This window comes from Apiotrichum porosum, assembly GCF_003942205.1.
Source record: "Apiotrichum porosum strain DSM 27194 chromosome Unknown scaffold_15, whole genome shotgun sequence".
Lineage (NCBI taxonomy): Eukaryota > Fungi > Basidiomycota > Tremellomycetes > Trichosporonales > Trichosporonaceae > Apiotrichum > Apiotrichum porosum.
Window position 1 is genome coordinate 350,785 of NW_021167122.1, and position 27,073 is coordinate 377,857.

Genomic DNA, 27,073 nt, shown 5'->3' on the forward strand with positions numbered 1-27,073 from the left:
CGTGAGAAGAGCGACGACGGACAACGAAAAGAGTACATTGCAGTAGACTTGAACTAACGGTAGTCTCTACTGGTCTCTGTGGGATGTGGATTTACAAAAACTAGGAGTTGAGCTTCTTGACCTCCTCCGCGAGCTAACGACGCGTCAGCGAATGAACTCTGTACTCCCCCATCCACAACCTACCTGGGCACGGGTCTTGGGGTCCTCGAGCGCAGCCGCGACCTGCGCCGTGGGGATGTTCTGGCCGGGCGTGTTGAAGACGTTCGAGCCGCCCGCAAAGGCGCTCTCGCCCTGCCTGGCGAGGTCGGCGGGATCGTTGGTCGTGGCCGGGTGGGGCTGGATCGTGAACTCTGGGGTGGTGGCAAACATGTCAGCGTGTGCCATCCACCACGGGGAGGGGTAGGGACAGGGCATAGGAGGGGGAGGCGGGGCGGTAGGATGGGGACTCACGCTGCTGGTCGTTGTTCTGGCCGGACATCGTTAACAAGGTGGGAGATGATGAGGAGGTGGACGGTGGAGGAAGGAGGATGGACGATGGTGGTGGGGATGGTGGCGACGGCAACTAGCGCAGAGAGCCGGCAGGTGCCGAGGTGCGTCACATGGAAGCCGCGTACGTCATTCCGCATGTGGCCTGGCCAAGTTTATAACACGTCATTTTAGTTAAAGCTCCACCAAGGATTCTGTTCTGTGGCAGCGGCGTTCGCTTTGTGCTTCCATTGCGTTTGGGTATGCATGGAGGCGAGCCCCGTTGACGAGTGTGGCGTGGTGGACGTGTGCGTCTGGTTATCGGCGGTATGGGCTGGCTTGTGCTGGATAAGATAGGGGAACAGGCGCAGGGCCTTGCCCACGCCGCCTGCTGGTACAAAGAAGGCGAGGCAACTCTTACTTGCAAAAAAAATCTGGCATCTAATCTAAAGATATGGCTACAAAGGGTGCCGTTCGTCATTGAAAAGTATTGTCCATCGTCCAGCCGCGCCTTCTGCTCACTTGCTCCCCCTGAACCAGCTGAACATGGAGCTCCTGCTCGACCCGCGACTGTGTCCCGGGGTACTGGCTCCACCCGTCTTCCTCTTTGGTGATCCGATAGCCGGCCGGAGCTGCTGCTCAACCTGGGCGACCTGCCATACCACCGACTTGCGGCCTTCCCACACACCCAGTGGAAGGAAGACTCGTGGCTCGCCCGAGATGACGGTCACTGCCAGTCCACCCATGGGGTCCGTGGCGAAGACCTGGCCGGTGAGGACATCGATGACTGCCATGCGCGGCGCAAACGTCGTCGCTGCTGCTGGGAGATAGTAGACGCGCGGCAGGGCGCGGGAACCATAATTGGTCAAGATGGAGACAAGCGGTGGCTTGGCTATCAAGATGGTGTGCGGGTCGAGCTTGTTTGCTCGCAACAAGGTTGAGCGGAAGGGGGCAAATTGTTGCAACGCCTGCTGGCGGGCGTGGTTGAGGCGCGAGTACATGACATACAGTGGCTTGGCAGTCGAATAGCCATGCAGCCAGATGGCTTCGCGGTTGTGCGGGTCGTTGGTACCAGCGAGGCCCTGTGGGATCAGACTGTGCACAACGGATAGGCGATCAACTCACATGTTCCTGCCCTTGGTAGACGATGGGGAAGCCGTCATTGATGAGGGGGTAGACGGCGGCGTTCTTCAAGAGCTGTGGAGGTTAGATCATACCGACAAGTTCAACATACGGCTGGGTCGCGGACCTCGGAAGGGAACCTGGCATGGTCATGGTTACTGTGGCTGTCAGCTCGTGTAATGTTACCAAGACTCACTCTAAGAATGAACCCAGCAGGGTAGGGTCGGGCAGCATCTTGTGGACGCGCGAGATCATGCCTGTGAGTTCGTCTATGGGTATCGTGGGAGAGGAGAATGCGCGTCTGCACCGGTGTCAGTTGCATATGGGGGCACTGCAACTCACCGCAGATGGTAGAAGGTTGCGTAGTCCATGATACTCTCCATGCTTTGCAGCTGATACTGGCGAAGATAGTGAGGATCTAAAACGTCAGCAGAGCGCCACATGTCGATCCTCTCCAGATCTCTCGACGTACCGCCATGCAAGATCTCGCCCACCGCGGCGACGCCGCCGGCGTTGACGAAGCCAGGCCAAAAGTCTTTGCGGACGTGCTTGACGGTATCCACGCGAAGAGCATCGATGCCAAACGAGGAAACGAGGTGGCGAACCCAGGACTGGAGGGCAAAGACGACCTCTGGTGACTCAGTGTTCAGGTCCGCGGTATGGTCGGTGAGCCAGCCTGTGTGAAGGGGCGTCGTTAGCACAAACGCCCAGATTGGAACGGACGCCTCATCGGCTCATTATCCTTTGTTTTTGTTGCCGAGATGACACTTACACTGCTCAGATTGTACCTGATCATTCCAGTCGTCTGGAATACAAAAGGGGTGGAAATGTTGTTCAGCAGAGAACAGTGGGCCGTAGTGTATCGGCTGGAACTGGTTCGGAATGGCGCCGACATGGTTCGCGACCTGAAACAAAATGGTCAGCCAAGGAGCCGCCATGCCAAAAATGTGGCGACGTACCACATCCACCATCAAGTACATCCCACGTGCATGGAGCGCGTTGGAGAGGTCTCGCAGGTCCTGCTCGGTGCCAAAATGTGGGTTGTGTTCTTGGCATGTCAGCACTGATAGACGGCGTTCTATCGACCCGCAACTCACTTGTAATGTCCGATCCCCAGTACCCTGACGCGTGTGTTAATACAATAATAGCACGCCGAGATCTGCGTTTGGAACCCGGTGCTCACCATGGTAGCTCTCTCCTCCACCTGGGATGCCGGGGATGTTGGCCACTACGGGGCTGATCCACACTGCGCGGTGTCAGCTGCCAACAGAGGTCGGAGGAGGGTGTCTTTCCCTCGGAGCACAGCACAGGAAAACTGCGCTCGGTCGCTCCATGAAACCTCACCAGTGTCAAAGCCCATGCCCTGGATGTACCCCAGCTGGTGCTCGATGCCCTTCCAGCCTCCACCGCAATACGTCCGTTCGTTAGGGTCGCAGTAGACGTCGACGCGGCCATCGGCGCGAGCGAAACGGTCTGTTATCACTTGGTAGATACTTCGGTCGCGCAGCTGAGGGGTGGTGAGGCCCGCCACAAGGGGGACAAGTGCGACGGCCGCCCAGCTCATCGTCGTGGTCCAGGAGCTCATGGTGGGGCGAGAGCACAGAGAGACCGGCGTGGTGGAGCAGCAAAAGGCTACAGAAAAGCCGTGTGCCGTTACTGGTGGAGTTGTGATATGTACAAGACGAGAATGTGCGCGTCCTGGGACAACGCAGACATTTGAAGAACGGCGGCGACGACGCGACTGAGGGGTCCAAAAGAACAGCAAGGGGTGAGACCTCGGAGCAACTCCGAGAACTGAACCCAAATACAAAAAACCCAGAGAGACGCGGCGAGCGCAATGGGCACACCTCCACCAGCAAAAATCACTTACGTAATCTGTCGCGTGGGCACGGTGACCGCGTCGTGTCAGCCTGCAAGTGCGCCGTGAGTGACGCCAAGCCAGCGTCGTCGACAAGCATCGTGTTGTTGTTCAGCTCATAACCAAAGTCACCTACCCTCACACTCTACACATATTCCCTTCCCAAAATGGACGGCCTCACAGACGAGATCGAGTCGGTCCTCTTCATCTGCCGCGAGGTCATGGGTGGGTAAAGCTTCAGCTTCTGCCCAGCTCGAGCTGACCTCCACTTTCAGTCTACCAGGTGCCCCCTCGCACTTCTGCGTCTGGTTACAAGGCGGCCGAGTGGGACGTCGAGCGTTTCCTGTGGAAGGGCCGACTGCGAGTTCTTGAGGTCGGCAATCGCTGCGACATTCGCCTGGAGGTGAGCTCTACCTATACCCTACCTGTGCGGCGACCACTACTGACTGCGGGTGTCTTTTATTAGGACGAGACCACCGGTGAACTCTTTGCTCAGGCCACCTACGCTACCCCATGGACTCAGGTCGAGCCAGTCCTCGACTCGTCGCGCTACTTTGTGCTCCGCGTTGAGGGCGACGGCGGCAAGCGCGCATACATTGGCATGGGCTTCCCGGAGCGCACCGAGTCGTTCGACTTCCAGGTCGCGCTGCAGTCTGTGGCCAAGCGTGCGTCCAACCCCCAGCCTGCCGAGGACGAGGACGTTCCTGTCAAGCCCGCAGCGCCGCCCAAGGACTACTCGCTCAAGGAGGGCCAGACGTTTAGCATCAAGCTCCCCGGCCGCGAAGGTCGCAAGACGCCCTCAAGCGACAACCCCGCACCGGCCTCCACCGGCAGCAGCGGCGGCGGCCTGTTTGCCCTCCCTCCCCCTCCGCCCCCCGGCCGCAGGCGTTAGAAACTGATGACTTGTAACGACATGTAGCGTGTATTCAACGACCTTGAGGAAGGAGTCCGCAAGATTCCTCTACTCTGCAGTTGTCAGATGGGTCACCCTGACCACTTACGTCACAGGAGCGCGAGAGGTTGGCCGTGTTCGCAGTCTGCTGCAGCAGTCCCGCAATCTCGCAATTGCGCGTGAGCAGCGCGCAGGGCGCAGATTGCAGGCCACCTGTCTCAGCGGGCTAGTGGGGTCGTTTGCACCTCGTACGCACTCTACCGACGGAATTGCGTATCGTCAGCTGAGAAGGCAAGCTGAGAAGGCGAACAATGAATGTCCAAGCACATGCGCGTCAAGCCCAGCTTGGCCACGAGCTTGGTGTTCGGGTCTGTAGCGGACCAACGCTGCTGGCGTATTGATTTCGGTGCATGCTGTGGCTTCAATGTCAAGGTCCCGCGCAGTCGCCAAGTCCGCGCCAGCTGTCTGTCGGCCGAGTGGCTCAGTCCGAATAATCTATGCTGCGCATAAAGGAAGGACGCTTGCGACTTGCGTTGCAGGTTATATTCACCTTATGCGCTGCGATAAATGAGCACCAGACGGGCATGCCGAGCCACAGCCCCATGATCCCGCGACCGGAGGCTGCAGCGGAGACGATGTCCGTATGGTGTACAGTCGCTGGCGGCCGGAGGAGGTGCGGGGGATGGCCGGAAAAACGCGCCGGCACAGACGCGGGGCTGCGCAAACGTGCCAGGCTGCGCGCTCGTCATAGTGAGCGGGGAGCGCGGCAAGCCACCGGGCGACCTTGACATTCGCGCAGTCAGGCAACACCGCAGTTTTCGTTTCTCGCAGTACTCTTTCCGCGACTGCGCTGTAGCATAGCACAGGACCCCCAATGCCCGCACGCCTCTCTCTCCATTGACGACTCTGACGCACTCTACCCCAATCACCACTCACTCACGTTAGCCCTTCCCGGAACTTCGCTGCGCAAACAACGCATGAACACCGCAGGCGGCGCGGTGACGGTCCTACCAGCTCTGCCGGCGACCAACCTTTCACTCCAGCTCTGGAGTGGACGCAAATAGGGGTCCACCTCTACCGGCCGAGGACATTACTGCGCCTGCGCCGCATTTAACCTAAGAATACCTGGGCACGCAAGAACTGTGCCGTAGCGCACTCACAAGGTCTTCACGGCTACGTACCGACTACGCGTCATCCAACAGAGTTCCCATAACACTGCAGCGGCCGTCGGTCGTTTCTTCCCCTTTATCTTCATTCAACACCTTCCTTCACCTTTTTCTTCACCCCCACCAACCACACCCGTTCGGCCCCACCACGACACCATGTCGCAGGAGCCTCTCCTTTCCCAGTACCCGACTGAGAAGGTGATCGACCCCGAGATGGCCGCTGCCACTGCTGGCGCGCCTCTCGAGGACGACACCAACCTCAAGGTCGGCGACTCCAAGTTTTCCCAGGTCAAGACCCGCGTTGCCGGTCTGTCCAAGCCCAAGAAGTTCCTCATTGCTGGCGCTGCCGCTTGGGTGACTGCTTCGGTCATTCGCTCGACTGTCCACCACCACGGACACCACGCCCACGCCCATGGCCACGGCCACGGCCCCCATGGCGAGCAGCACCACGGTGTCGAGGGTGGCGACCACTTCTCCCACGGTCCCGAGGACTTTGAGTTTGGCCACCCTCCTCACGGCCACGGTGAGCATGGCCACCACCACGACCACGACGACGAGTTTGCTCCCCACCACAAGGGCCCCGAGCACCACCACGCTCACCCCGACAAGGAGGTACGTGCTGCGCAGCTGCTGCGCGAGGGCCTTCTGCCTTTGCTTTTGCGCCATGAATCGCAGTAAGACTATGAAAAGCTAACTGCGCCGCAGTCCACTACCGTCGCTGCGGTCTACGAGACGCCTGTTGTTTCTCAATCCGCCGATGGAGCTGCGCTCCAGACGGCCAACGCCACCTTCCTCCTCAACCACCGCCGCCCTCTCCACATCAACTTTATTGATGCCCAGAACAGCCGTGTCGTCGTTTCCCGCGCCGAGGGCCAGGAGCAGCCGTACCTCGTCGTCGAGTCGGCTTGGACTGGCGACAACCTCGCCCCCGCCGCTGCCGTCGAGCTCATCTCGGGCCACAACGACTGGCTCAATGTGAACGCCACTGCCGATGCGTCTGGCCACATTGTCCACATTGTGCTCCCTGTCGACGCCAAGAGCGTTCCCCCTCTTGCCATCGCCACCGACGACAAGGTCGCTCTCGAGCTCGCCCCCTCGGCTGCCGATGTTCGTTTCCGCCGCTTCGCGGTCGAGTCCGCTGGCGACGTCGAGCTCCCGGCCCTCGTGTCCAAGAACGTGCACGTCTCCACCTCGGGCTCCATCAAGGGCTCGTTCAACGTCTCGCGCGAGATCACCCTCAAGACTGTCACTGGTGACATTGACGCCACTGTCCATGTTGTCCCCGGCCATCCCAAGGGCCCCAAGCCTCCCAAGGGACCCAAGGAGCCTAAGGAGCCCAAGGACGAGGAGCACGAGCACGAGCACAAGGAGCACGAGCACAAGCACGAGCACGAGCACGCCGAGTTTGAGCACAAGGAGGAGGAGGAGCGCGACCGCAAGCCTTGCGAGGGCAAGCGCCAGCAGGCTCGTTCGTGGGGCTCGTGGTTCCCCTTCAACATCTTTGGCGGTGACAAGAAGCCTGAGGGTGACAAGCCCGAGCACGGCGACCACCCCCACGGCCCCCCTCCCCCTCCTGTGGGCATCCGCGCCATGTCCGTCTCGGGCTCGATCGACCTGCACATCCACAAGCCCCCCTTCGTCTCGACCCGCACCTTTGCCAAGTCTGCCACTGGTGACGTCAAGGTCCACGGCCTGCCTTCGTTCCACGGCCACTTTGTCGCTGGCTCCAAGGTCGGCGAGGTCAAGGTCGTTGCTGGCCCCAAGGAGATCCACACCATCAAGGACAAGGTCACTGAGAAGGGCCGCTTCGTCGAGGGTTTCGTCCACTTTGCCAACGGCACCTTCCCCCACCCTCCTCACCACAACCACACCGAGGGTGAGCCCGAGCACAAGCGCCCCGAGCACAAGAAGCCCGAGGAGGACGAGGACGACTCCGTGATGGAGCGTCGCCAGCACCGCGACCACGGCAAGAAGCACCACCACGACGACAACGACGACGCTGACAAGTTCAACTTTGACGACAACGAGGAGCAGGAAGGCGACCGCCCCCCTCCTCCTGGTCCTCCCGGCAAGGGCAAGGGCAAGGGCCGTCGCCCTCCTCCCAAGGGCGAGCACCCCCCTCCTCCTCCCGGCGACGATGACCACCCCCACCCTCCCCACGGCGACCACCCCCCTCCCCCTCCCGGTGGCGACCACCCGCCTCACAAGGGTCCCAAGGGCCCTGGCGGCCCCCACGGCCCTCCCCACGGTCCTCCCGGCTTCTCCAACGTCGTCGCCTTCACCGAGGTCGGCAACGTCGTCCTCGTGCTCTAAGAGCGAACCCAAGCGCACACTCTCGCTCTTCCCGTCTTTTTTTTATTCCTCTTTTACCCTCTCGCCCCTCCTAGTTTTTATTGCGGCTTCACGTAAAGCCGCGCGCCACAAAGATGTATGTAGATTTTTTTCCGTCTTCGCTACCCATTCCTTTTTTTTTTGCGTTGCATGGCTACTGCTCTTTACTCATTGTTGCGGGTGCTGCTGTTTAAAATAAGGGATATAAGCGTTAATACAAGGGACAAAGCGTTGAGTGTTGGTGGACCACGTGGTTCGGCTCGTGGTCCAGCTGAACGAGGGTGAGGTGAGTAAAGCACGACTGCAAACGGTATGGACTGCGTCCCCAAGGCCCAGGGCTAATGCGTGTGCTGGCATGTGTGCTGACATCTCCAGTTCAGTGGTGACGAGTACAGCCCTCCGTAGCTGACAGTATGTGCACAAGGTGCGGGGTAAGCAACCGCAGAGCTCGGACGGGACTGCACCCCCAGCCCCAGTCCGTACAGTATTCCTTGACTGTTCGTCCTGGACAGGACCCTCTGGACTGCGGCTCGCGCTGGTGGCTGGGCCTCCTCGTTGACGTTGCTCGTCCTCACCCACATCTCCTCGTCCCCATCTGTCGTCATCACCATTGGCGCCGCGTCCCTGCCGTAAACGTCGCACGAGGATCAACCGTGTCCTGGCCGTGTGGACTGTATCGCTCTGCTCACGGACAGGATGGAAGTGCGCGTTTGAGGTATGGCAGTACAGGAATCAAGGCAACGGGTGATGTTGTGGCGAATAGCCGAGGCGATTGCTGGCCCAAAGCTGGTTGAAGGTGTGGTGTCACTGCGCATCCATGTCTTTGAAACGTCCAACGTCCAACGTCCAACGTCCAACCTCCTCTCGCTAGCAGGGAGTATCCCGTCGCAGGGTCAGGAGAGATGACATTTGAGAATGAGGGATGGCTTCCTGTGGACGGCGCACGACATTTGAGTTGTGGTGGAGCCAGTGGTGGAGAGGAGGGACAAACAGGGGGCAACGTCAGACACTGTCACTAGCCATGGGACCATGACCGCACCCGTCACTCTTCATCGGCACAGTCAGCAAGAGCCGTTAACAGCGAAGGAGTATATATGTACTTACGGTCAGTACAGCAGTATGAGAGGGTGAACAGCGTATGGTACACCCAGCAAATGCCAACATCGACTAACCGATGCTCTGGCGGCGCATCTTTGATCCACACTTGGCTGTCGACCAGCTATTCCACTGCAGCTGTGCTCCCCTCACGACAGGTGCTGAAGGAGCACGTTGCTGCATATGGCGGTGTCTGGTCTCCACGCAGTGTATGACGGTTGCAAGACGGTGAGCGCTGAGGATGTGTCAAGAATAGAGTATACAGGGTGGGGTGTGATCCGGCCGGCCGTCACGTTCGTGTCGTGTTGATATCTAGGACCGATATCGAAGATAGACGTGTCGCCCTCCTCATCCAGTGAGGTATGGGTATGACGTACAATCACTTATCATGGCCACACCCAAGCCACGATCGCCGCCACAACGGGCGATCCTCAACGAGCCACACGTGTGTGAGCCCTGCGCGCTGCCCACTGGCCACCTACGTCGCTGCTCATGCCGCCACACGCGCCAGGTATCCGCGTCGCGTACTTGGACTCGACGCGTCCCTCCGCAGGGCACCGTGTGATTGCAGCAGCGCTCCATTGTGCACGGTGTGTGAACAGGACAGGTGGCTGGATAGGGGGAGAGGACGTCGGTTGAGCTCCTCTATCAGACACACACTTGTCGGCGCACGAGTCTTGCCTCGAGCGCTGCCCGTCCTCCACGACCACGACACAATCCGCCTGCGTAGCGGGCCGCAGGACTCGTGCACTCGCTGTCCAGCCAGAACCGAGGCATTTCGCGTATCTACAGTACGGGCCCCCAAGCCGTGCTGTCGCGGCCCCACAACTTGTGTCTCTTGCGTGGGGTCGGGAAATGGCAGACCTCCGCAGCCAATCACTCGTCGACGGCTTGTCTCGTCGCCAAGGCGTGGCGCGAGATAGCGATAGAGCTGCGCTGCGCGCTGCACATCGTGGCTCGCTGTTAACGACAGTTTAATGTGGCATACTCTGACTGGTCGTCGCTGAACAGGGCGAGCCAGGAGTGGCAGTGCGGAGTCGTGTGCGGCGTGATCCACGATGAACAATCAACCATCACGAGACGAGTGCAGCCGCACAATCGATATTGCATCACCGGTGGGAGTGTGTAACGAGGTGGGCAAGTCGAGCTGATGTGTCCGCCTGGAATGATTGGCTGGAGCCTGCTCTGCTCTGCTCCTCTCCCTCCACAGACCTGTTGGCTGCTGCGCTGCGGAGAACCTCCCACCAGCGCTGCTGATCGCTCTGGTGCAGCGTTCCAAGCTCGTTGTACCACCAGTCAGGAAAGGGCGATACCGTTGCTGAGGAACGGGCGGCCAAGGACAGGCCAGAGATAGGCCGTTCCCGCACGCAGCAGGTGCGCCACCGCACCTTGCGCTGCACCCAAACGCTTCTGGCGCCGCCTCTTCTCGCCTCCTTTCGGCGCACCACACCACCCTTGTCCCATCGTTTGTGATCTCAACCGAGGACAACAGAGTATGCACGCACACGAGCGATACGCACCGACAACGCCATTGGTTGGGGCAGGAGTTGTCGACAGACCTGTTGCTTCTCGGGACGGGCAGTCGGGCAAGCCCGGGGGGGAGTGTGCAGTTCCGGCTGGGAAAAACACGGTTTGCACGACCGATGCGTGTTGGGAAACGAGGCTAGCGGCCAGAGGCCAGACAAGACAACCACTGTTAGGTGCAATTCGGGTGAGTGCTTTGCCGAAACGCAGTGTGTTGAGAGGGAGGACCCGAACTGTCCGTAACCCGCCTCTTGTGTCGCTCTCTCTGTACCTCTGTTGTATCTCTCCCCCACATTCCCCGCTTTATGCGGTGTGGCCGTGAGAGGCAGGACCGATCCGGATCGGTGCGGTGGGCCCGACAGGCCCTCGCTGGATCTCTGGCTCCGCGCCTGTCTCACACATAGTGCGTGGGCTGGGGGAACGCGGTCGGGCAGGCCGTGGGGATGCATTGGGCACGGATGTGTGCATGCATGCATGCATCCATCGATCCATCGACTCCAGCTTTTTGCCACCCATGTTGCCGCCGTATGATGGGTTTTCCAGTGCACCCAACAACGCCGGCTTGTACGGGGCGCAGCAGCCAGCGAACTGTGCCGATCACCAGCCTGTAACGTCTTGATGCGTCCGTTGCTGTTGTGGCACCACCGCCACCGACAGCGCTGCGTCTCCCCCGCGGCGTTAGACAGCGATGCATGACGTCTGTTGAATATGGGGATTTCAATGGAGCCCGGGTGAATGCGCTGGCCTTTGCTGCCTGGCATGCAGTGAGCGGCTGCTGGACCAATGGGCTGTGCCGCGGGCAGTGAGACCCGCCCATTGGCTGGAAAACGAGGTTGTCGTGCCCTCTGCGGCCCTCCTGTTGTTGTCTCGCTCGCGTCCTGGCCCCCTCTGCTTCCCTCCCCTGTGGACCCTTTATTGTGCTTTGCCTGCCCTCTCCCCCTTCGGGTGCCCGGCTGGCCTCCCCCAAAGGGGCAAAAGCTCCCAGACAGCATCCACCCGCCCGCCACGACGGAAGTATCGCCCACCAAGCGCCAAACGCCTCCTCCTGCTGCTGGGCCGATAAGACGACGACAGCCTCGCTGCGCCGCTTGTGTCTCCCAACCTCCTCCTCCCTCTCTCACCCCACACCCCCACGTCTGGATCCTCCAGTACATCCTCCTCCTCCTCCATCCTCCTCCCCCTCTCCTCTTTTATTTAAACACATAAACCCCAGGTCTCCACCAGACCCCTCCTTCTCACTGCTTTTCAAGCACTCTCTTTCCTTTTTTCTCTACCCCCCTCTCCGTGAGTCACCACCCAAAAGTGGGCGCACACAAACTGTGGAGCCATTTGCCCCCCCTCCCCCCCCGTTTGGCGGACGCGCCGCTCACACTTGTTCTCCCTTTTTTTCGTTCTTTCAACCACCTTTGCGCCCCCTTCTTCCTCTCCCAACGCTGGCTTCCTTCCCATTGCCACACCCGCCGCCACATCTGTCCCGTGCATACAACATCACGCATCGTTCACGGCACATCCCTCTTGTCGTGCGACCTGTGAACTTGCCCGCCTGCCTGCACACATTCGACTCCGCTTCCCACCCACCCGTGGGCCCTTATCATTGGCCAATTCCCTGCATCAACCGACTCGTACCGCCCCCCCTTCTGCCCCCTCCCCCCCCCCATAACTCTCCGCGCCACCCTGCACCGCCGTTTATATTACATATCTTTCCTCCTCTTTCTTTCCACACCCAACAGCCCCCCAACTAGACATCCATCATGTCGAACATCATCGCCACCAAGCGCGTTGACCTCCTCGCCCCCTACATGGCCCTCGACCAGGGCTCGCAGGTTCAGGCTGAGTGTAAGTTGTTCTTGTTGGGGCCGCCCCCCCAAGGCCCCAATCACGCGACCCAACCGCACATGCTGACACTCCCACCAGACGTCTGGGTTGACGGTGACGGAGGTCTCCGCTGCAAGACCATGACCCTCGACGAGGCCCCCAAGTCGGTCGCCGACCTCCGCGAGTGGAACTTTGACGGTTCCTCCACCAACCAGGCCCCCGGTGACAACTCGGATGTCTTCCTCGTAAGTAGTTTTGATGGCTGGCTGGCGCCCCCCACGTTCCGTCGGCTAAACTTGTTCCCCAGCGCCCTGTCGCCATCTTCAAGGACCCCTTCCGTGGCGGTGCCAACATTCTTGTTCTTTGCGAGTGCTACGACAACGACGGCACCCCCAACAAGTCCAACCACCGCGCCCACGCCAAGAAGGTCATGGACGCTGCCAAGGAGACTGAGCCCTGGTTCGGTCTCGAGCAGGAGTACACTCTCTTCGACTACGACGGCCAGGTCTACGGCTGGCCCAAGAACGGTTTCCCCGGTCCCCAGGGCCCCTACTACTGTGGTGTCGGTGCCGGCAAGGTCTTTGCCCGTGACTTCATCGAGGCCCACTACCGCGCCTGTCTCTACGCCGGTGTCAAGATCTCGGGCATCAACGCCGAGGTCATGCCTTCGCAGTGGGAGTTCCAGGTCGGCCCTTGTGAGGGTATCGAGCTCGGTGACCACCTCTGGATGGCCCGTTTCCTCCTCCTCCGTATCGGTGAGGAGTGGGGTATCCGCCCCTCGTTCCACCCCAAGCCCCTCAAGGGCGACTGGAACGGTGCCGGCTGCCACTCGAACTTCTCGACCAAGGCCATGCGCACGCCCGGCAAGGGTATGGCCGCCATCGAGGACGCCATCAAGAAGCTTGAGAAGCGTCACCTCGAGCACATGACCGTCTACGGCGAGGACAACGACCAGCGTCTCACTGGCCACCACGAGACCGCCTCGATGCACACCTTCTCCGCCGGTGTCGCCAACCGCGGTGCCTCCATCCGTATCCCCCGCCACGTCGGTGCCAGGGCTACGGCTACCTCGAGGACCGTCGCCCCGCTTCCAACATTGACCCCTACCGCGGTGAGTACTCAATCCTATGCTTCTCTACCCCTCGACCTCATCTACCCCATCCACACCCTCCTCCCACTGCCCCTGCGCCCAACGATCGGCGAGTGTGGCACTTCACCACCATGCCGGAAAATACTTCCGTCGACCTTCCTACACTTCCTCCTCCTCTTTCAACACCTTCCAACACCTTCCCATGCATCCCCAGACCTCAGAAAAGTCACTGGACGCTAACGAAACGCAGTTACGAGCATCCTGGTCGAGACTACAATTCTCAACGCATAGTAGTTACGCCAGGTTTAAGAGGTAGAGGTCGTCGGGCGAGTTGGAGAGGCGTTTTAGTCGATGGATGCACCCGTTACAGAGAGATTCGAGTTTCGGCGGCCCATTGCCCCTTTCTGTCGTCCCATGTGCATACTGACTGATCTTGTTCTGCGGATGCAGGAGTACCTCATAGTGTCGTCTGCTACGGTCCTCCAGCGTGTTTGTTGGTGTGGGCGGCGGATTGAACGGTCTGGTGGTGATGGGCACCAGTGTGCCACATTCACGCCATCCGTCCTCACCCTCACGTCGCCAGTCGCACTGGACGCGTAGATCCCCCAACTGACCCCACAAAACATGGCCTCGCTCCTCCTGAACACAGACCTCGACCTCGGCCCCCGTGACCTCTGTTATCAGTGACGTCGCCTGGCCCCGAGATAGTGAGCCGCGCAACGACGCCATTGATCTCAATCAATAGATAGCGAGCGCCGCGAAATCTCCCCGCAACCGTCCCCTCACTCAACACTTATCCTCGTCGCGTCGCACCAGATCGTCGCCGACGAGTACATGCATGAGCGTATGGGATGCATAGGACAGTTAGACAATAGAGATCAGGCAGACAGCGCTTCGTCGAGCCTTGCTTCCCAGCAGGGGTGGCATGCTCTCCGCACAGGCCCACCGCCCTCGCCTTTGCACCACCATACCCCGTGCTGGCCGGGCCAATCCGGCCCGCACGCATAGGTCAACCCTCACCCACGCCCCGCACCCAGCGCGTACTGGAGTCGTGGCGCATCACTACACGCTCACACTCGCGCTCACGCGTGCCCGTGCCGCGTGACGGGCGGTGGCGGCGAGCCACGGGCGCCGCAGTTGCTCGCCCGCCCGCATTCACGCTTCGGGCCAGGACACGATTCCATGGTTCTATCCTTGGCACCGCCGGTGTGTGGCAGTAGTAGTGGGAGCGCGCCAACGTGCGTTGTGTGGATCTGTGGAGATGGTATGCCGACTCGTTTCGGCTCTATGCGTTATCGGCGCGTGGGGTCCTGGCGCTGATCCGATCGTCTCGGACTTGGATGGGTGCGGGCAAGTCGCGCGTGCGAGGTGAGAACGGCGCGCTCGCGGGGTTTAGCAGTGGTGCTGTGCGGTGGTCGCCGCCCAAAACACGACTCGTGTCTCATGCCCAGGCATGTTTCGCAGCCTGGCAGGCCCGGGGGCCCAGTGTCGCGGACGTTTGGTGACACCAAAAGCTGGGGGTGTGGTGTGGCCACTTGGAAACGCGCCAGAGGCCGGTCTCACCTCCGGTCCCGGTGGAAATGTAGCCACGGGTGGAACTTTGGACTGGAAAAAATCGGGTAATTCACAGGAGGGGTATGCCTCGCCGAGAAGTCATTCTCCGGAGGAGAAAAGAAGCGTAGAGCTGCACGGCGGTGGATGACAGAGGAGGAAGGCGGGGTGGACAAGAAGGCGAAAATGAGCGCCGGTGCCACATTTCGTGAAACGGAAGCAAATGAAGGATCGCGGCAGATTGCCCGAAGTGTTAGTATAAATCATCTTCGCTAGTATATCGGTTAGTATAACCGCCTCTCAGTAGAGAGTTTCATCGCGGTAGAGCAGGGTTCAACTCCCTGGCGGAGAAAAATCTTTTTGCGCCGTGTCCACTCACGACCAAACTGGCTGGGCAGGGGCGCGAAGGAAGGTCAGACATTGATTTGTACATTGACTGTGCTTGACATCCTGTGACCTCCCCTCCTAGGCTGTGGTCGTCGCCTAGGGCTGTCCTTGTGACACCGCATGACTGCATTGGTCTCTCTGGGCGCATGTGTTTGCCACCCACAGCACCACAACGGTCACAAAAACATTCACCAGTCGGCCGAGATCTCATGACGCCAGGTAGGCGCCACCAAAAACGTAAATTTGCCACTCGCTTACCGCGCACGCCAAGCCACGCCCCGGCGCACCACTTTGCCTCCTTCCTTCTGTGCCCTCTGTGGTCTTTCGTCGTACGCGTATAGCGGTCGGAACGGGCCGCCGCGGTGGCCGTGGCCTGTGTGTGGTCTCTGGTTCCAAAACTGCGCGTCGACCGTGTTGTGCACTAGTTCTCGGATATCCATGCCGCGGGACTCGGGCGCGCGCACAAGAGTTGTTCCTTCTCGTGCGCGTCCCTGAGATTGTCACCTTACCCTCAACTCCCTCGCACCCAAGTTGCAGGAAAACGAAGGGATTTTTCCTGCCAGGAAGGGGGGAGGCGTAAGGATGGCTAATCAAGGAGTAAATTTGAGGATATTTGAGAGCAAGAACGAAGGTCGTAACGAGACCATGCGTGCAGTTGTTATGCCTGCTAGTACATACATGGCCGAGGTATTGCCTGCGGCAGGTGGCACTTGCGGTTTCCCGAAGGCCGACGGACTTGGGGGCACGAGAGGGGATGAGGGGCGAGGTGGCGCCGTTTCTGCCAGATGTGCGTAGAGTACACCCTAGTACCCTGGTTAACCTGGGTGTTGATTTCGAAGATGTTGATTTCGAAGACGTTGTTTTTTTCGAAGACGTGTGGTAAAAGTTGACTGTTCACAACTCGCCGGTCAGTGGCATCTGCGACCTCCGGTTTGGACGACCAGGTCGTCGATCGTCGAGGAGTGAGTGCAATGGCGCAGTGTGCCCTGCTCTCCGTCCCACCTCCTACTGGGAAGCCATGCACAGCAGAGCCATCACAGACGCCCGCGCATACAAGACGTGACGCATATGCAGGTGTGTCTCACCATTCCCCGACCTACAAGGGCCCGCGGTGTTCGTCCTTCCACGCCAGCCCTTACTCAGCCAGACCCGTTCTTCCCTTACACGCGCCGGTCCGGGCTCGGTGATCCACAGCAGGACATGGCTCGAGAGAGAGGAGAGGAGCTTGGGCCATGTCAGACTTGAAGAGTAAGGTGGGTGCGGGCCAGGTCACCGATGCGTGGATGAGATCGAATCGACCGGTGGCCGGTGGCGTTTATTGCGGAGCAACTCCACAGAGGTGGTGCCGGCGCAGGTCGGAGGCTCAGACGCTCAGAGGTTCAGAGGGCACAACCACACGCCAGTAAAACAGTACACCAGGCGATCTAGCGAGCAAGTGATTCCGTCGATACGATGTGTCCCGTTCAGACCTATGTACTGCAGAAACAGATTCCCGCTGCACTACGGTACGGGATAACACGGCACCTTTCTATCGTCCCGGGCACGGTGGAACCGCTGCCACTCCTCTCCTTGGCCGTGACGGGATACGACGGCACCTTTTATAAGTGTATCCGTCGAGTATCAGCGCACCATGTGACGATCCTGCGGTCCTGTGGTTGTGCGATCCACTGAGGCACTGATACAGTGCATCCCGTCCCGAGCTACTACTCAGCGAGCACGATGACCCCTCTCTTATCGGTACGAGATCTGGCGGCACCTTTTGTCTGTTGTATTCCCCTGGTGACTGGCCTGTCAGCAGACTGACCCGTCAGCATCGCCACGAGGAATGTCCACGACAACGTGGGACGACGCCACCAGACCCGAGGCAGCGACGTTGATGACATTGAGGGCCATTGGGGTCGCGTGTCGCTCGTTTGGAGGATTGGTGCAGACCGCCGGTCGTGTGGCCTTCTCCTTCTATCTCATCGTGCATTACCACTGTGTTTCACAATGGCATGGTTGCAATGTAGTTGTTCAGTTCAACTGTGGCGAAACGAGCTTGGAGAGGTGTTACGGTGGCGTAACGTGCAGGCAAATCTGTCGAAAAATGGTCAAAACGGGACTAAAATTGAGGATTGCCACGCGGCCACTGTACATACAACTGTGGTACCGTGGGTCCCAATGCACTGGCCACTGGAGCGCGTTGGGTTGACAGATCACTCTCGGCTCTTGCCCCATTCCTCAGGCCTTTGTCCATCTGCTCTCTGGTCTCGTGGCCTCTAGCCTCTGACATCCAAGAATTCCCTCCCCACACGAACGACGGTACAACCGTTAGATTCCGGGTGGTGCGTGTCCTCATGGAACCCGTTGATCTGAATGGCCCATTCCCACAGTCCTCAATATGCAGCGGCGGCTATGCACAGATGTTCACATATCACTCGATACTTAAAGTAACTGCTACTACGGAAAGTACTAAGGGGTGTCGGACACCTTGGCGCGGTGGCCTGGGCTTTGATGACTTTGTCGCGAGTCGTTTTAGTCTCGGACTTAAGTTCACGGGCCAGTTTGCGGGACTTTGAACGGTTTCCCACAATGCCCTTGCCTTTGTATTCGCCAGTCACCTTGGTGGAGCCGGCCGCGGGGTTCGCGGCGGCACGGGTGTGGCGCTGGCTTGAGACAAGACCTACGAGGTGAGTGTTTGTAACAAGAGAGAATGGGGCAGATGAACCTACCAGCAGTGTCGGCGTTGTTGAGGAGGGTGGACACCGAGGAGCCGAGGGCGGAGTTCTTGGTGCGGCTGTGGCCGAAGGGAGTACGGCGGTAGCCGAGTGGGGGGGCAGAGTGGGGGCGAGTCTTCAGAGTGAAGAGCTCGGACCCGATCTGAGGATCAGCTGAGCACAGTGGGTATGAACCTACCTTCGCGGGCTTCACGAAGCCAGGCTGAGTTTGCATGTGGTGGGCCTTGGCGAGGATGTAGATGACAGCATCGCGCCACTGGTTGTTGTTGCTACTCCTCGTGCCCTCGAACGTCTACAGGCAGTCAGTTACAACGTTCAAGTGGTAGAGTTGACTAATAGAAACAAAGAGATGCTTACCTCGTCGCCGTCCTTGCGGAGAGCCTGGAGGATCTTGGCGTTGAGGGGGGCGGGGATGGGGTTGAGCTGCCACTTGGTGTCGTGGTCGATCATGAGGTTTCCCGAGGAGAGGGCCACCGTGACACCGTGGGTGATGACGGAGTCCAGGACGGGACTGGCAGTGGGAAGGGAGAGAAGGGCGTCAAACTTCGAGAGGATGCGGAGGGTGGGGGCGCAGGTGGAGATGGTGATGTTGTTATTGAGGAGAAAGGTGGCGAGGGAAGAGCGCTTGATGAGTTCGCTGAGAGAGAGAGAGTCAGTTTGGAATTGGGTTGTCAACTCACATGAAGGCGTCGGGGAGGCTAAGGCCGCAGGTCTCGTCCCAGACACGAGAAAGGAGGACCCTGGTGGCGGAATAGAACTCCTCGTCGTGGTCGGCGAAGAGCTCCACGAGGAGACGGCGGTTCCAAAGGATGTCGCCGGGGTGGACACCACCCATGCCGCCATCGCCCTTGCGGACGAGGAAAACACGGGCGACCGAGACAATGGTCTCGAGGACGGCGGCACGGTCGGCCACCACCCTCTCGACCAAGTCATCAGCGTTGTCATTGTCGGCCCCATTGCGGAGCTCGACAATCGCTTGGTCACGCACAACAGACATGAGGAGTTTTGGCGTTGTGGCCACGATGGAAGGAAGGAGGGCAGCCCATTGGCGACGGGCTGTGTTCAGGTTGGCGGGGAGACTGGTGTAGTGAGGGAATGCGACGGGGGTGTCGTCGTAGACGGGGAGGGGGATGGGGGAGAGTGAAGAAATGTCGGGATAGGGAGGGAGGAAGTGGTTGACTGTGTCGTCGTCAGACATGGTCGGCAGTGTGAGAGTGGCGGGTGGAGTGCTACGGAAGAAAGAAAGGTCTACGGTGCAGTGGTGAGAAAGCGGTGAGAAATGGAAAGAAGTGGGGGAAGCTGACGTTCTCTCTCACCCGCTGGCTGCTCTTAAGTATCCACGGGTCGTCCACCAGCAGCCCGCCGGCCACCAACTGGACCGGCAAGAGGCAGGTGACCACGAAGACCACGCAACGGGGGGCGAGGCTGGACACAGAGGGATGACTGGCACACCTATGGGGCGGTGCTCGCAAGGGCGGGGTGGCCAAGGGAGACGGAAGCTGCCACGGAAACACGAGGCGTACGGTGGAGCTTGGGCGATGAGCCGGGATTTGCGCTTCGTACAGTCCAGTTCTCACATCCGGCCGTCCGTCCGCCCGTTCTCGCTCGAGTTGCCATGGCTCGTCGCTGCGCCACCCACCACGTCCTCAGTAAACTCGTAGTGGGAAGAACTACATTCAGTGGTGTATTATGATAGTAGAAGGGTTGAGGGATAGAGGAGACGTGCAGTTGGGTAAAAGTGCACGAAAATGGCTTTGAAAAATGGCCGAAAAGCGACCAAAAATGGAGGCAGGCGGAACTCGGGATCCAGCAACCAACAACCCGTGACGGAAATCCTAGGCATACATCACCTCCAGCAGACAGGGCGTGCAGGGCACCACTCCGGTCCCAGAGATCGGCGACTGACTGGCAGTTGAGCCTGAACGCTGGACGTATGAGTCATGTGAGGTATCGAGGTGCTGATTGCCGACACTTGGCGCGACAGATGCGATTCCAGCCCATCTCTTTTCCCACTTTGCTTTCATCGGGAACTCACATCGCCCGCTGTCTCGGGACTGCAACCACAGAGATGCCTCCCGATTAGCGCGGGATTTATCGACCGTCCGCTGGAATGCCCGCCTGGTGGCACACGCTGGGCAGCGCGCACACGGATGCGACGTTGTGCCGCCGTGCGCGGTGTGGATCTGTGATTTGTGACAACGTGGCAAGCCGTAACGACACTATTCAAACTATCGATCCCACGGTTACCAATTCCTGTGGGGGGTCGTGAAGTCTCGACGCCTAGCGCCTGACTCGCTTCTTCGCCACCTTGTATATGCCTTCGGCTTGGGGGGCCACACGTTGTTGGACTTCCGCGTCTTCATCCAGCTGGAAGAGAATCGAAGACCATGTGCTTAATGGGCTCTCGCAGTTCACCACTGCACCACTGTTGCCCCTCCTTACCCCGGTGTCTCTCACCAGGTGGGTTGAAGCAGTTCTGCTGTGACTCCTCTCAAACTGATATCTCACGCACTGATACGCTGACCGCACTGATCGCTGATCGCTGACCGAGTCTGGCCCCGCCGTTCGTCTGATCGATCCTCCTCAACATGAAACCTCGCCAGTCGCACTTCCGCACATTTGGCACAGCCAAAGCGTCGCGTTGTGCCCTCGACACATTCAACACGGTTCACATCTCCACTCACCTTTGGCCCTCCTTTCCATCGTCTACCACTTCTGTTCACTATCGTTTCCATCGACGCGCCCACTTCCTGTCGCCACTCCGCTACCAGGATCCAGACCTCCACCTCGAACCCGTGCCTGAGATTCCTCGCCGTTTGTTGTCGTCGCTGGCCAACTCTTTTGACCTTTTCCTCCCCTTGGTCACTCTGATCCTGGACCAACCACCCTCAGCGACGACTCCAACACCATGGCACCCCGAAGAGGTCCCCCTCAGAGGGGCTCCCCACAACAGGCACAGAAAGAACGACAACCGCACGAGCCTCAGCATTCTGATCGGACACGGTTGGCATACCAGTTCCGTCGCGTGAGTTGAAGGACCTCTCTCGTTGGTTCGAGGTCCAAGTTGTCGGGCTGCGTGATCCTAATGGCACCTTTTACTGACAGGTTCTAGGGAAACAAGAATATGGACGATGACTCAGACTTGGAACAGTCCTTCCCCATCTCGTCCTTTGCCCTGGGCTCGACGCGCTCCGAGTCGCGAGCAGTCAAGTTTATGAAGGTGAGCTATCCCCACTCCTAACCACGCACCAAGCTGACACCACAGGGCTTTGGATCAGGCGCCGACGAGACGCATTCACGCCTCTCGTTCAACACTGACCGTCGGTGGATCTACGTCTACCTCATCCCAACCGAGTTCTCCACCACTCCGCCGGCGTTCCTGCCGCTCGAGATGGAGATTCCATTCGAAGTAAGCAAAGCCTGTGACTGTCATCAGCTTACACGCCCCTCTTAGGACATTGTTAACGGTGGTGTACGTGTGATCCGCTCCCAAGCAGTGGACGGCGACCTCAGGCGCGTCACTCTGACAGTCACGGCCCGAAGGCCGGCGCGCTTTTACACCAATATTCCTGGCGAGCGTCTGATGCGCCGCGCAACCGAGCGTGACTTTGTCTTTAGCGTTGGTCCAGGAGAGTCGACAGCGGTGAGCTTGGTCGTATCTGTCCACTAGCTGACAACCAGGGCCGTTCAGTAGATGAGATGAAGGCGAAGGGTCAGTTGCACCACCGCACGCAAATAGTACAGCTCTGACCTGCTCAGGCTACATCATCCACGAGGGCCACGCTGGACCGCTTGAAGTTCTGTCCGATGACCCGTATACCGTCAAGGTAAACGCCTGGCTCACATGGGAATTCAGCTTTATGCTCGACGCTGAAGGGAGACATCGGTTCCGCGAAAAGATCCTCAACCTCGACATCGAGGGCAAAAAGGACGGTCTCGACTTGCTGGCGCCAATGTCACGCAAGGTCCGTGTTGTCCCCCCCGAGAAGATGATACACATCGACCCAAACACTCTCCTCGCCCGTCTCCCTTTCCGCATCCGCTACCTTGTTGAGGGACTTGTCTCGCACGGCATTATCGTCCCGTCCGAGATCCCCGAGCTCACGCACTTGCTGGACAAGAACTGTGGTACCAATGAAGCTGCCCTCGATTTGAAGGAACGCGTCCTCACTGCACTCTTCAACGAGGAGCGTATCCAAAAATTGTCCCACATTGTCTTCGTCCGCACCAAACAGCTGCGAAAACGTCGTCTCCGCGGCGACGAACACCAGGTCATGGTATACAAGTGCCTCGTGACACCGACCCGCGTCTGTCTCTTCCCCCCAGAGTCGGAGACTTCCAACGACGCGTTGCGCTCAAACGCCCTCAAGACCGACCGCTTCCTTCGCGTCCAGTTTGCAGACGAAGACGACCGTATTCAGATCAACGTCACCGTCCTCGACGCGGACACTGCGCGTCCCGCCAACGGCACAATTGCACGTGTCCGCCGCGCTCTCAATGCTGGCCTCAATCTCGCAGGACGCCACTACAAGTTCCTTGCATACGGCTCGAGTTCGGCGCGCGAGCACTCGTGCTGGTTCCTCGCAGAGGACGACAACTTTACGACCCACAGCGTTCGTCGCAATCTTGGATTTGAGCAGATCACCGAGAAGATTGTGGCCAAGCATGCCGCAAGGATGGGTATTGTGAGCGTAAAAAGTGTGACACGCAACTGACGCTATTAGCCCTTCTCGGCCACCCGCGCAGTCACAATTCAGACGAACGTTAGGAACAAGAAGACTGACAGCTATTACGTTGATGGTGACCAAAAAGTGTAGGCCGGATCGTTTCGACATCATCTTCCAGCTAACCTCCAGGTGCTACACCGACGGTGTTGGTCTGTGCGGTGTGCGTGTCGCACGTCAGGCGGCCAAGGCGTTTGGTTTCAACGGAGTGGACGCATACCCCTCCGCCATCCAAATCCGTTGTGGTGGCATCAAAGGCGTTCTCAGCGTCTGGCCTGACCTCTGCGGCTCTCACGACGTTGCTTTCCGCGACTCTCAGATCAAGTTCCCGACTAATCGTGACGTCATGAAGAGGGGTCTCAACGTTGTCAGAGTAGGTTGCGGCCGACCAGTCTCCGGCTAACCTACCCAGACCTCCCAGTTTCACCGTGCTTTCCTCAACCGCCAGTTTATCCTTCTCCTCAGCCACCTCGGTGTACCCGACCGCGTCTTTGAACAGCTCTTCCACGACGCCATTGTTCGCACTCGTGGCCTCCCCCAGCGCTTCACCGCGGGTTTGCAGACCGAAAGCGACTTGCGCGCTGCCGTTGGCCTCTCCGAGTTCCCCATCAAGGAGCTTGCTCTTGCCGGGTTCCACCACAACCCGATGTTCAAGGACGCGTGCAGGGTTCTCGAGACGAGGTTGCTTGCCAACCTCAAGTGGAAGGCGCGCTTGGAGATTAAGAAGAGCGTTTATCTCATCGGTAAGCTGCCGAGGTAGCAATCGAAGCTGACAGGCAGGCATTGCGGACGAGCTTGGTGTTCTGAAGGAGGGCCAGGTGTTTTGCCAATACGAGAACCCTGTCGAGCCCGACGAGGGACCTGTGGTAGTGCGCGGAGCCTGTGCAGTTATGCGGGCGCCTGCCCTCCATCCAGGTGAGTTGCATTGCTCGACTGGGCCGGATACTAACAGGACAGGCGACGTCCGCATTGTTCAGGCTGTGGACCACCCCCGCCTTCGTCACCTCCGGAACGTCATCGTCTTTTCGTGCCGGGGCAAGCCTCTTCCCAACATGTGAGCCCAACGGGTTTCGACAACCTTGGCTGACTTTAGGCTCGCCGGCGGTGACCTCGACGGCGACGACTATACGCTCATTTGGGATGACCGCCTCCTGCCCCACTTTCAGGAGGAACCTGCCGACTACACCGCACCACCGACACTCAAGGTCAACCACGTCACGCTGGACAACGTCAAGGAGGTGGGTTATAACATCATGACTCCACTAACCCGCAGTTCTTTGTCGATTACATCAAGAACGATGTGGGTTGAACTGTGCCGTTCTTTCTGACCCTCAGATCCTTGGCCAAGTGTCCAACGCCCACCTGGCGCACGCAGACCGCATTGGGCCACAATCTCCGATCTGCCTCCAGCTCGCTAACCAGGCCAGCATTGCGTGAGTTTCGCTACCGTTCTCTCTCATGTGCTCTGCTAACTTTCCAGTGTCGATTTCCCCAAGAGTGAGTTCTCGACGAACCTGGACAAAGCCTAACAATACAGCTGGCGTGCCCGCCAAGTTGGGCTACGAGATGCGGCCTAAAACGTGGCCGGATTTCATGGGCAAGGTGAGTTCACTGACCATGTGCAAAGCTGAACCTTCCAGGCCCTCTTTGGTACCGCTAAGAGCAATTACGAGAGCAAAAAGATCCTCGGCAAGCTCTTCCGTCTTGTACGTTGACAGACACCTGTTTACAGCTAATCTTTGCAGGCGGGCGACGAACCTCTGTTCTTCCCAACCGACATTCGCATGATCGTGCCGGCAAATCGCGAGGACAAGCGTCTCGAGCGGTACGACCTGCCCGCCTCGGTTCTAGAGGACGCGTACAAGCTCAAAGAGTGGGTTAAGTGTGACTTCGCCACTAACATACCAGGGAATATGACAGCAGCGTACTGGGCCTCATGAGGCGGTACCGCATCACCGAGGCCGAAGTTGTGTCTGGCATCATCCTCAAGAACGAGCAACGCCGCCGCGGCCGCGACGCTGACCTCAAGGAGCCCGTGGACCAAAACTATCGCACGCTCGTCTCCAACGTCCTCGAGCTCGCTGATCGCTTCCTCGTGAAACGCGCATTCAAGGGACCCCTCAGCCCGAGGATGATTTACGGTATCGCAGCGTACCAGATCACCTATGTGGACCGCGTGCGCGACGCCGTCCGAGACAATCTGCGTAAAAAGAACCAACCCCTCTCGGAACTGCTCGATGAGATGACACTTGACGACGCGACCGAGACGGGGAGCGTCGTCGGCAGTACGGTCGACGGTGCTACAGACGGCGCGTCGTCGGCATACCTGTCTGGACCTGGACCAGCACCGTTCATCTCCTTCCCTTGGGTGTTTTGGGAAGCGCTGTGTGACCTCCCCAACGTCCGTGTTGCAAACTAAGCGCGACATATCGATCAATTGTACAGTACCGTGCTGTGTGATTCTCTTCCCGCCTGTATCATACATTCCTTCTCTGCATGCACATACGTGACCGACCAACAGACAGAATTTTATGATTTGCATGTCACTTGGATCTTCTACACGGTAATGCAGGATGCAGAGATGCGGCTGTCTCGGGTATCGCCGGGGGCTGGCCGGTGGAACGAGAGCGAGAGCGAGAGATGGAGATCAGAGCCAGTGCCGAGGTGAGGGGTTGGGTATACATCGGCGGCGCCGGCCAAGAGGAGATGACAACGTAACGGCTAAACCCGCCGACAACACAGCTGCGCACCATGCGCAGGAGGGATGGGTCGTTTAAAAACGAGATTTGCAGGAGAGAGACAGGAGACTTGAGGAGATTCGTTGCTGCTGGTGCTAAAGGAAATATTCGAGCATGTGGGGACGTTTCTGAGGCACAGACTTGACGTCTGGCTGTGCTGCCTCAAACACCTTGTATTCTTGTCGCAAGTCCTCGTTCAGCTCGAGAATTGAGGCAACATTGCCGCATCTGGAGAGTGTCAGTGGGAGAATGTTGCCAAGGCTGGCCTGTCAACTCACCTATAACAGTAGTTGGGCGCACTCCAGACGGTCACGATCTTCTGGCCAAACATGAGTTTGTAGCCCTCCATGACTGTTCTCGTCAGTGGTGTGCCGGTTTCTCGGGACCACACTTACCCAGCTGGTGTGCTCGCGCGATCAACTCGATGTCGTTTGTATGGCAGAAGCTTTCCACCACGTCTCCGCCAAACAGGAAGCCGGCGCCGCGAGGAGACATTCCCCAGCCTTGGATGTCTGCGAGGCGTCAGCAGAGCTTCCACGGAGAGACAGAGGAGGACTTCAGCTCAGACCTACCGTCTGGATCTGACCACAGCAGATCACAAAAGACACCCTCGTGCGGCACTTCTTGTTTCCTGTCAATTGCTCTGATCTGCAGAGTGCGTTAGCCCACGGCAATGCCATCACAAGGCGTGTTGGGCCTCACCTGGTCTAGACGTCCAAGCTGCGGGCTGAGGCCGCCATGGACACACAATATCCGGCCGTCAACGATGGCCGCGAGCGAGAGAAAGTCGAACACATCTGTGCAGTAGCGCCACACGTTACTGCTGCCGTATCTGAAGCGAGGTTAGGCGACATGCTGTGGAAACCTCGTACTCACTTTCTTTGACACTCGTCGTAGAAACCGTACACCTGGGTGATCTGGCGCGACTCGTGGTTGCCACGGATAAGGGTGATTCGGTCCGGGTAGCGAACCTTGAGGATTAGGAGGAGGAGGAAGGTCTCTACAGAGTAGAAGCCGCGGTCCACAAAGTCGCCTGTGACCCGTTAGCCCAGCTGAGGAAATGGAGGTGCTCACCCATGAAGATATAGTTCGTCTCTGGACATTGGCCACCAATCTTGAAGAGCTCCATGAGGTCGAAGAACTGACCATGGATATCACCACAGATCTGGAGTGTCAGACGCGGTGCCTCGGCCGATCGAGTGACTCACAGTGACGGGGCTGTCGACATATTGAATGTTGCCTTCGTCCATCAGAATCTCCTTGGCCTTGAGACAGAGCTCCTTGACTGCCGCCTCTGGGATGATTTCACATCGCTTCAACTGTTCGATTTGCCTGTGTTTGGTGTTAGTTATAGCCCCCAAATGCCGAGGTGAGCTCCAGATGGCACATACTTGTCAAGATCAGACGACATGATGGCTCAGGCGACCGACTGCACCCAACAACAATTGTGTCACTCGGCGCCTACGGGGGAACGGTGGGCGATGGCGATACACCAGGTCGAGCATCCACAGCGTAGGCCTCGCAATGGTCCCTCGTGGAGAGCGCTGGGCAGCTTTTGGAGGGCGACGGGGAACAAGGGGAGTGGGAGATGTTAGACT

The 27,073-nt window shown here is 58.9% G+C and overlaps 8 protein-coding genes and 1 non-coding gene across 9 annotated transcripts; 5 read left to right on the plus strand and 4 right to left on the minus strand.

The window, feature by feature from the left end:
* Window positions 1-100: 100 nt before the first annotated feature.
* EHS24_003201 (uncharacterized protein) lies at window positions 101-478 on the minus strand (the record flags this gene model as incomplete). The annotated part of the gene is made up of 3 exons (XM_028618900.1): window positions 101-133; window positions 184-350; window positions 451-478. 3 exons carry the CDS (start codon window positions 476-478, stop codon window positions 101-103), a joined length of 228 nt encoding a protein of 75 aa, XP_028472788.1.
* Window positions 479-983: 505 nt separating this feature from the next.
* Window positions 984-3,172, minus strand: EHS24_003202 (uncharacterized protein; the record flags this gene model as incomplete). Its single annotated transcript, XM_028618901.1, has 11 exons — window positions 984-1,547; window positions 1,591-1,662; window positions 1,700-1,745; window positions 1,784-1,888; window positions 1,930-2,005; window positions 2,060-2,263; window positions 2,360-2,492; window positions 2,547-2,635; window positions 2,685-2,708; window positions 2,771-2,833; window positions 2,932-3,172. The coding sequence occupies 11 exons, from the start codon at window positions 3,170-3,172 to the stop codon at window positions 984-986; spliced, it is 1,617 nt and encodes a 538-aa protein (XP_028472789.1).
* Window positions 3,173-3,612: 440 nt separating this feature from the next.
* Window positions 3,613-4,337, plus strand: EHS24_003203 (uncharacterized protein; the record flags this gene model as incomplete). The annotated part of the gene is made up of 3 exons (XM_028618902.1): window positions 3,613-3,670; window positions 3,721-3,848; window positions 3,912-4,337. The coding sequence occupies 3 exons, from the start codon at window positions 3,613-3,615 to the stop codon at window positions 4,335-4,337; spliced, it is 612 nt and encodes a 203-aa protein (XP_028472790.1).
* A 1,322-nt stretch (window positions 4,338-5,659) lies between these two features.
* On the plus strand, window positions 5,660-7,816 carry EHS24_003204 (uncharacterized protein; the record flags this gene model as incomplete). Its single annotated transcript, XM_028618903.1, has 2 exons — window positions 5,660-6,115; window positions 6,209-7,816. 2 exons carry the CDS (start codon window positions 5,660-5,662, stop codon window positions 7,814-7,816), a joined length of 2,064 nt encoding a protein of 687 aa, XP_028472791.1.
* A 4,388-nt stretch (window positions 7,817-12,204) lies between these two features.
* On the plus strand, window positions 12,205-13,649 carry GLN1 (glutamate--ammonia ligase; the record flags this gene model as incomplete). The annotated part of the gene is made up of 4 exons (XM_028618904.1): window positions 12,205-12,289; window positions 12,368-12,513; window positions 12,576-13,473; window positions 13,609-13,649. 4 exons carry the CDS (start codon window positions 12,205-12,207, stop codon window positions 13,647-13,649), a joined length of 1,170 nt encoding a protein of 389 aa, XP_028472792.1.
* A 1,526-nt stretch (window positions 13,650-15,175) lies between these two features.
* On the plus strand, window positions 15,176-15,261 carry EHS24_003206. The gene has a single exon. It is a non-coding gene; the product is annotated as a tRNA-Glu (tRNA).
* Window positions 15,262-17,671: 2,410 nt separating this feature from the next.
* EHS24_003207 (uncharacterized protein) lies at window positions 17,672-19,211 on the minus strand (the record flags this gene model as incomplete). Its single annotated transcript, XM_028618905.1, has 4 exons — window positions 17,672-17,958; window positions 18,008-18,305; window positions 18,371-18,650; window positions 18,694-19,211. 4 exons carry the CDS (start codon window positions 19,209-19,211, stop codon window positions 17,672-17,674), a joined length of 1,383 nt encoding a protein of 460 aa, XP_028472793.1.
* A 1,710-nt stretch (window positions 19,212-20,921) lies between these two features.
* On the plus strand, window positions 20,922-25,156 carry EHS24_003208 (uncharacterized protein; the record flags this gene model as incomplete). Its single annotated transcript, XM_028618906.1, has 19 exons — window positions 20,922-21,038; window positions 21,126-21,233; window positions 21,279-21,422; window positions 21,468-21,656; window positions 21,695-21,725; window positions 21,773-22,698; window positions 22,738-22,826; window positions 22,870-23,110; window positions 23,159-23,480; window positions 23,518-23,652; window positions 23,695-23,791; window positions 23,831-23,975; window positions 24,011-24,037; window positions 24,073-24,170; window positions 24,218-24,234; window positions 24,275-24,339; window positions 24,378-24,443; window positions 24,483-24,610; window positions 24,658-25,156. 19 exons carry the CDS (start codon window positions 20,922-20,924, stop codon window positions 25,154-25,156), a joined length of 3,444 nt encoding a protein of 1,147 aa, XP_028472794.1.
* Window positions 25,157-25,570: 414 nt separating this feature from the next.
* PPH3 (phosphoprotein phosphatase PP4 catalytic subunit) lies at window positions 25,571-26,886 on the minus strand (the record flags this gene model as incomplete). Its single annotated transcript, XM_028618907.1, has 9 exons — window positions 25,571-25,703; window positions 25,754-25,826; window positions 25,871-25,987; window positions 26,048-26,123; window positions 26,178-26,307; window positions 26,352-26,508; window positions 26,550-26,640; window positions 26,684-26,807; window positions 26,867-26,886. 9 exons carry the CDS (start codon window positions 26,884-26,886, stop codon window positions 25,571-25,573), a joined length of 921 nt encoding a protein of 306 aa, XP_028472795.1.
* Window positions 26,887-27,073: the final 187 nt, after the last annotated feature.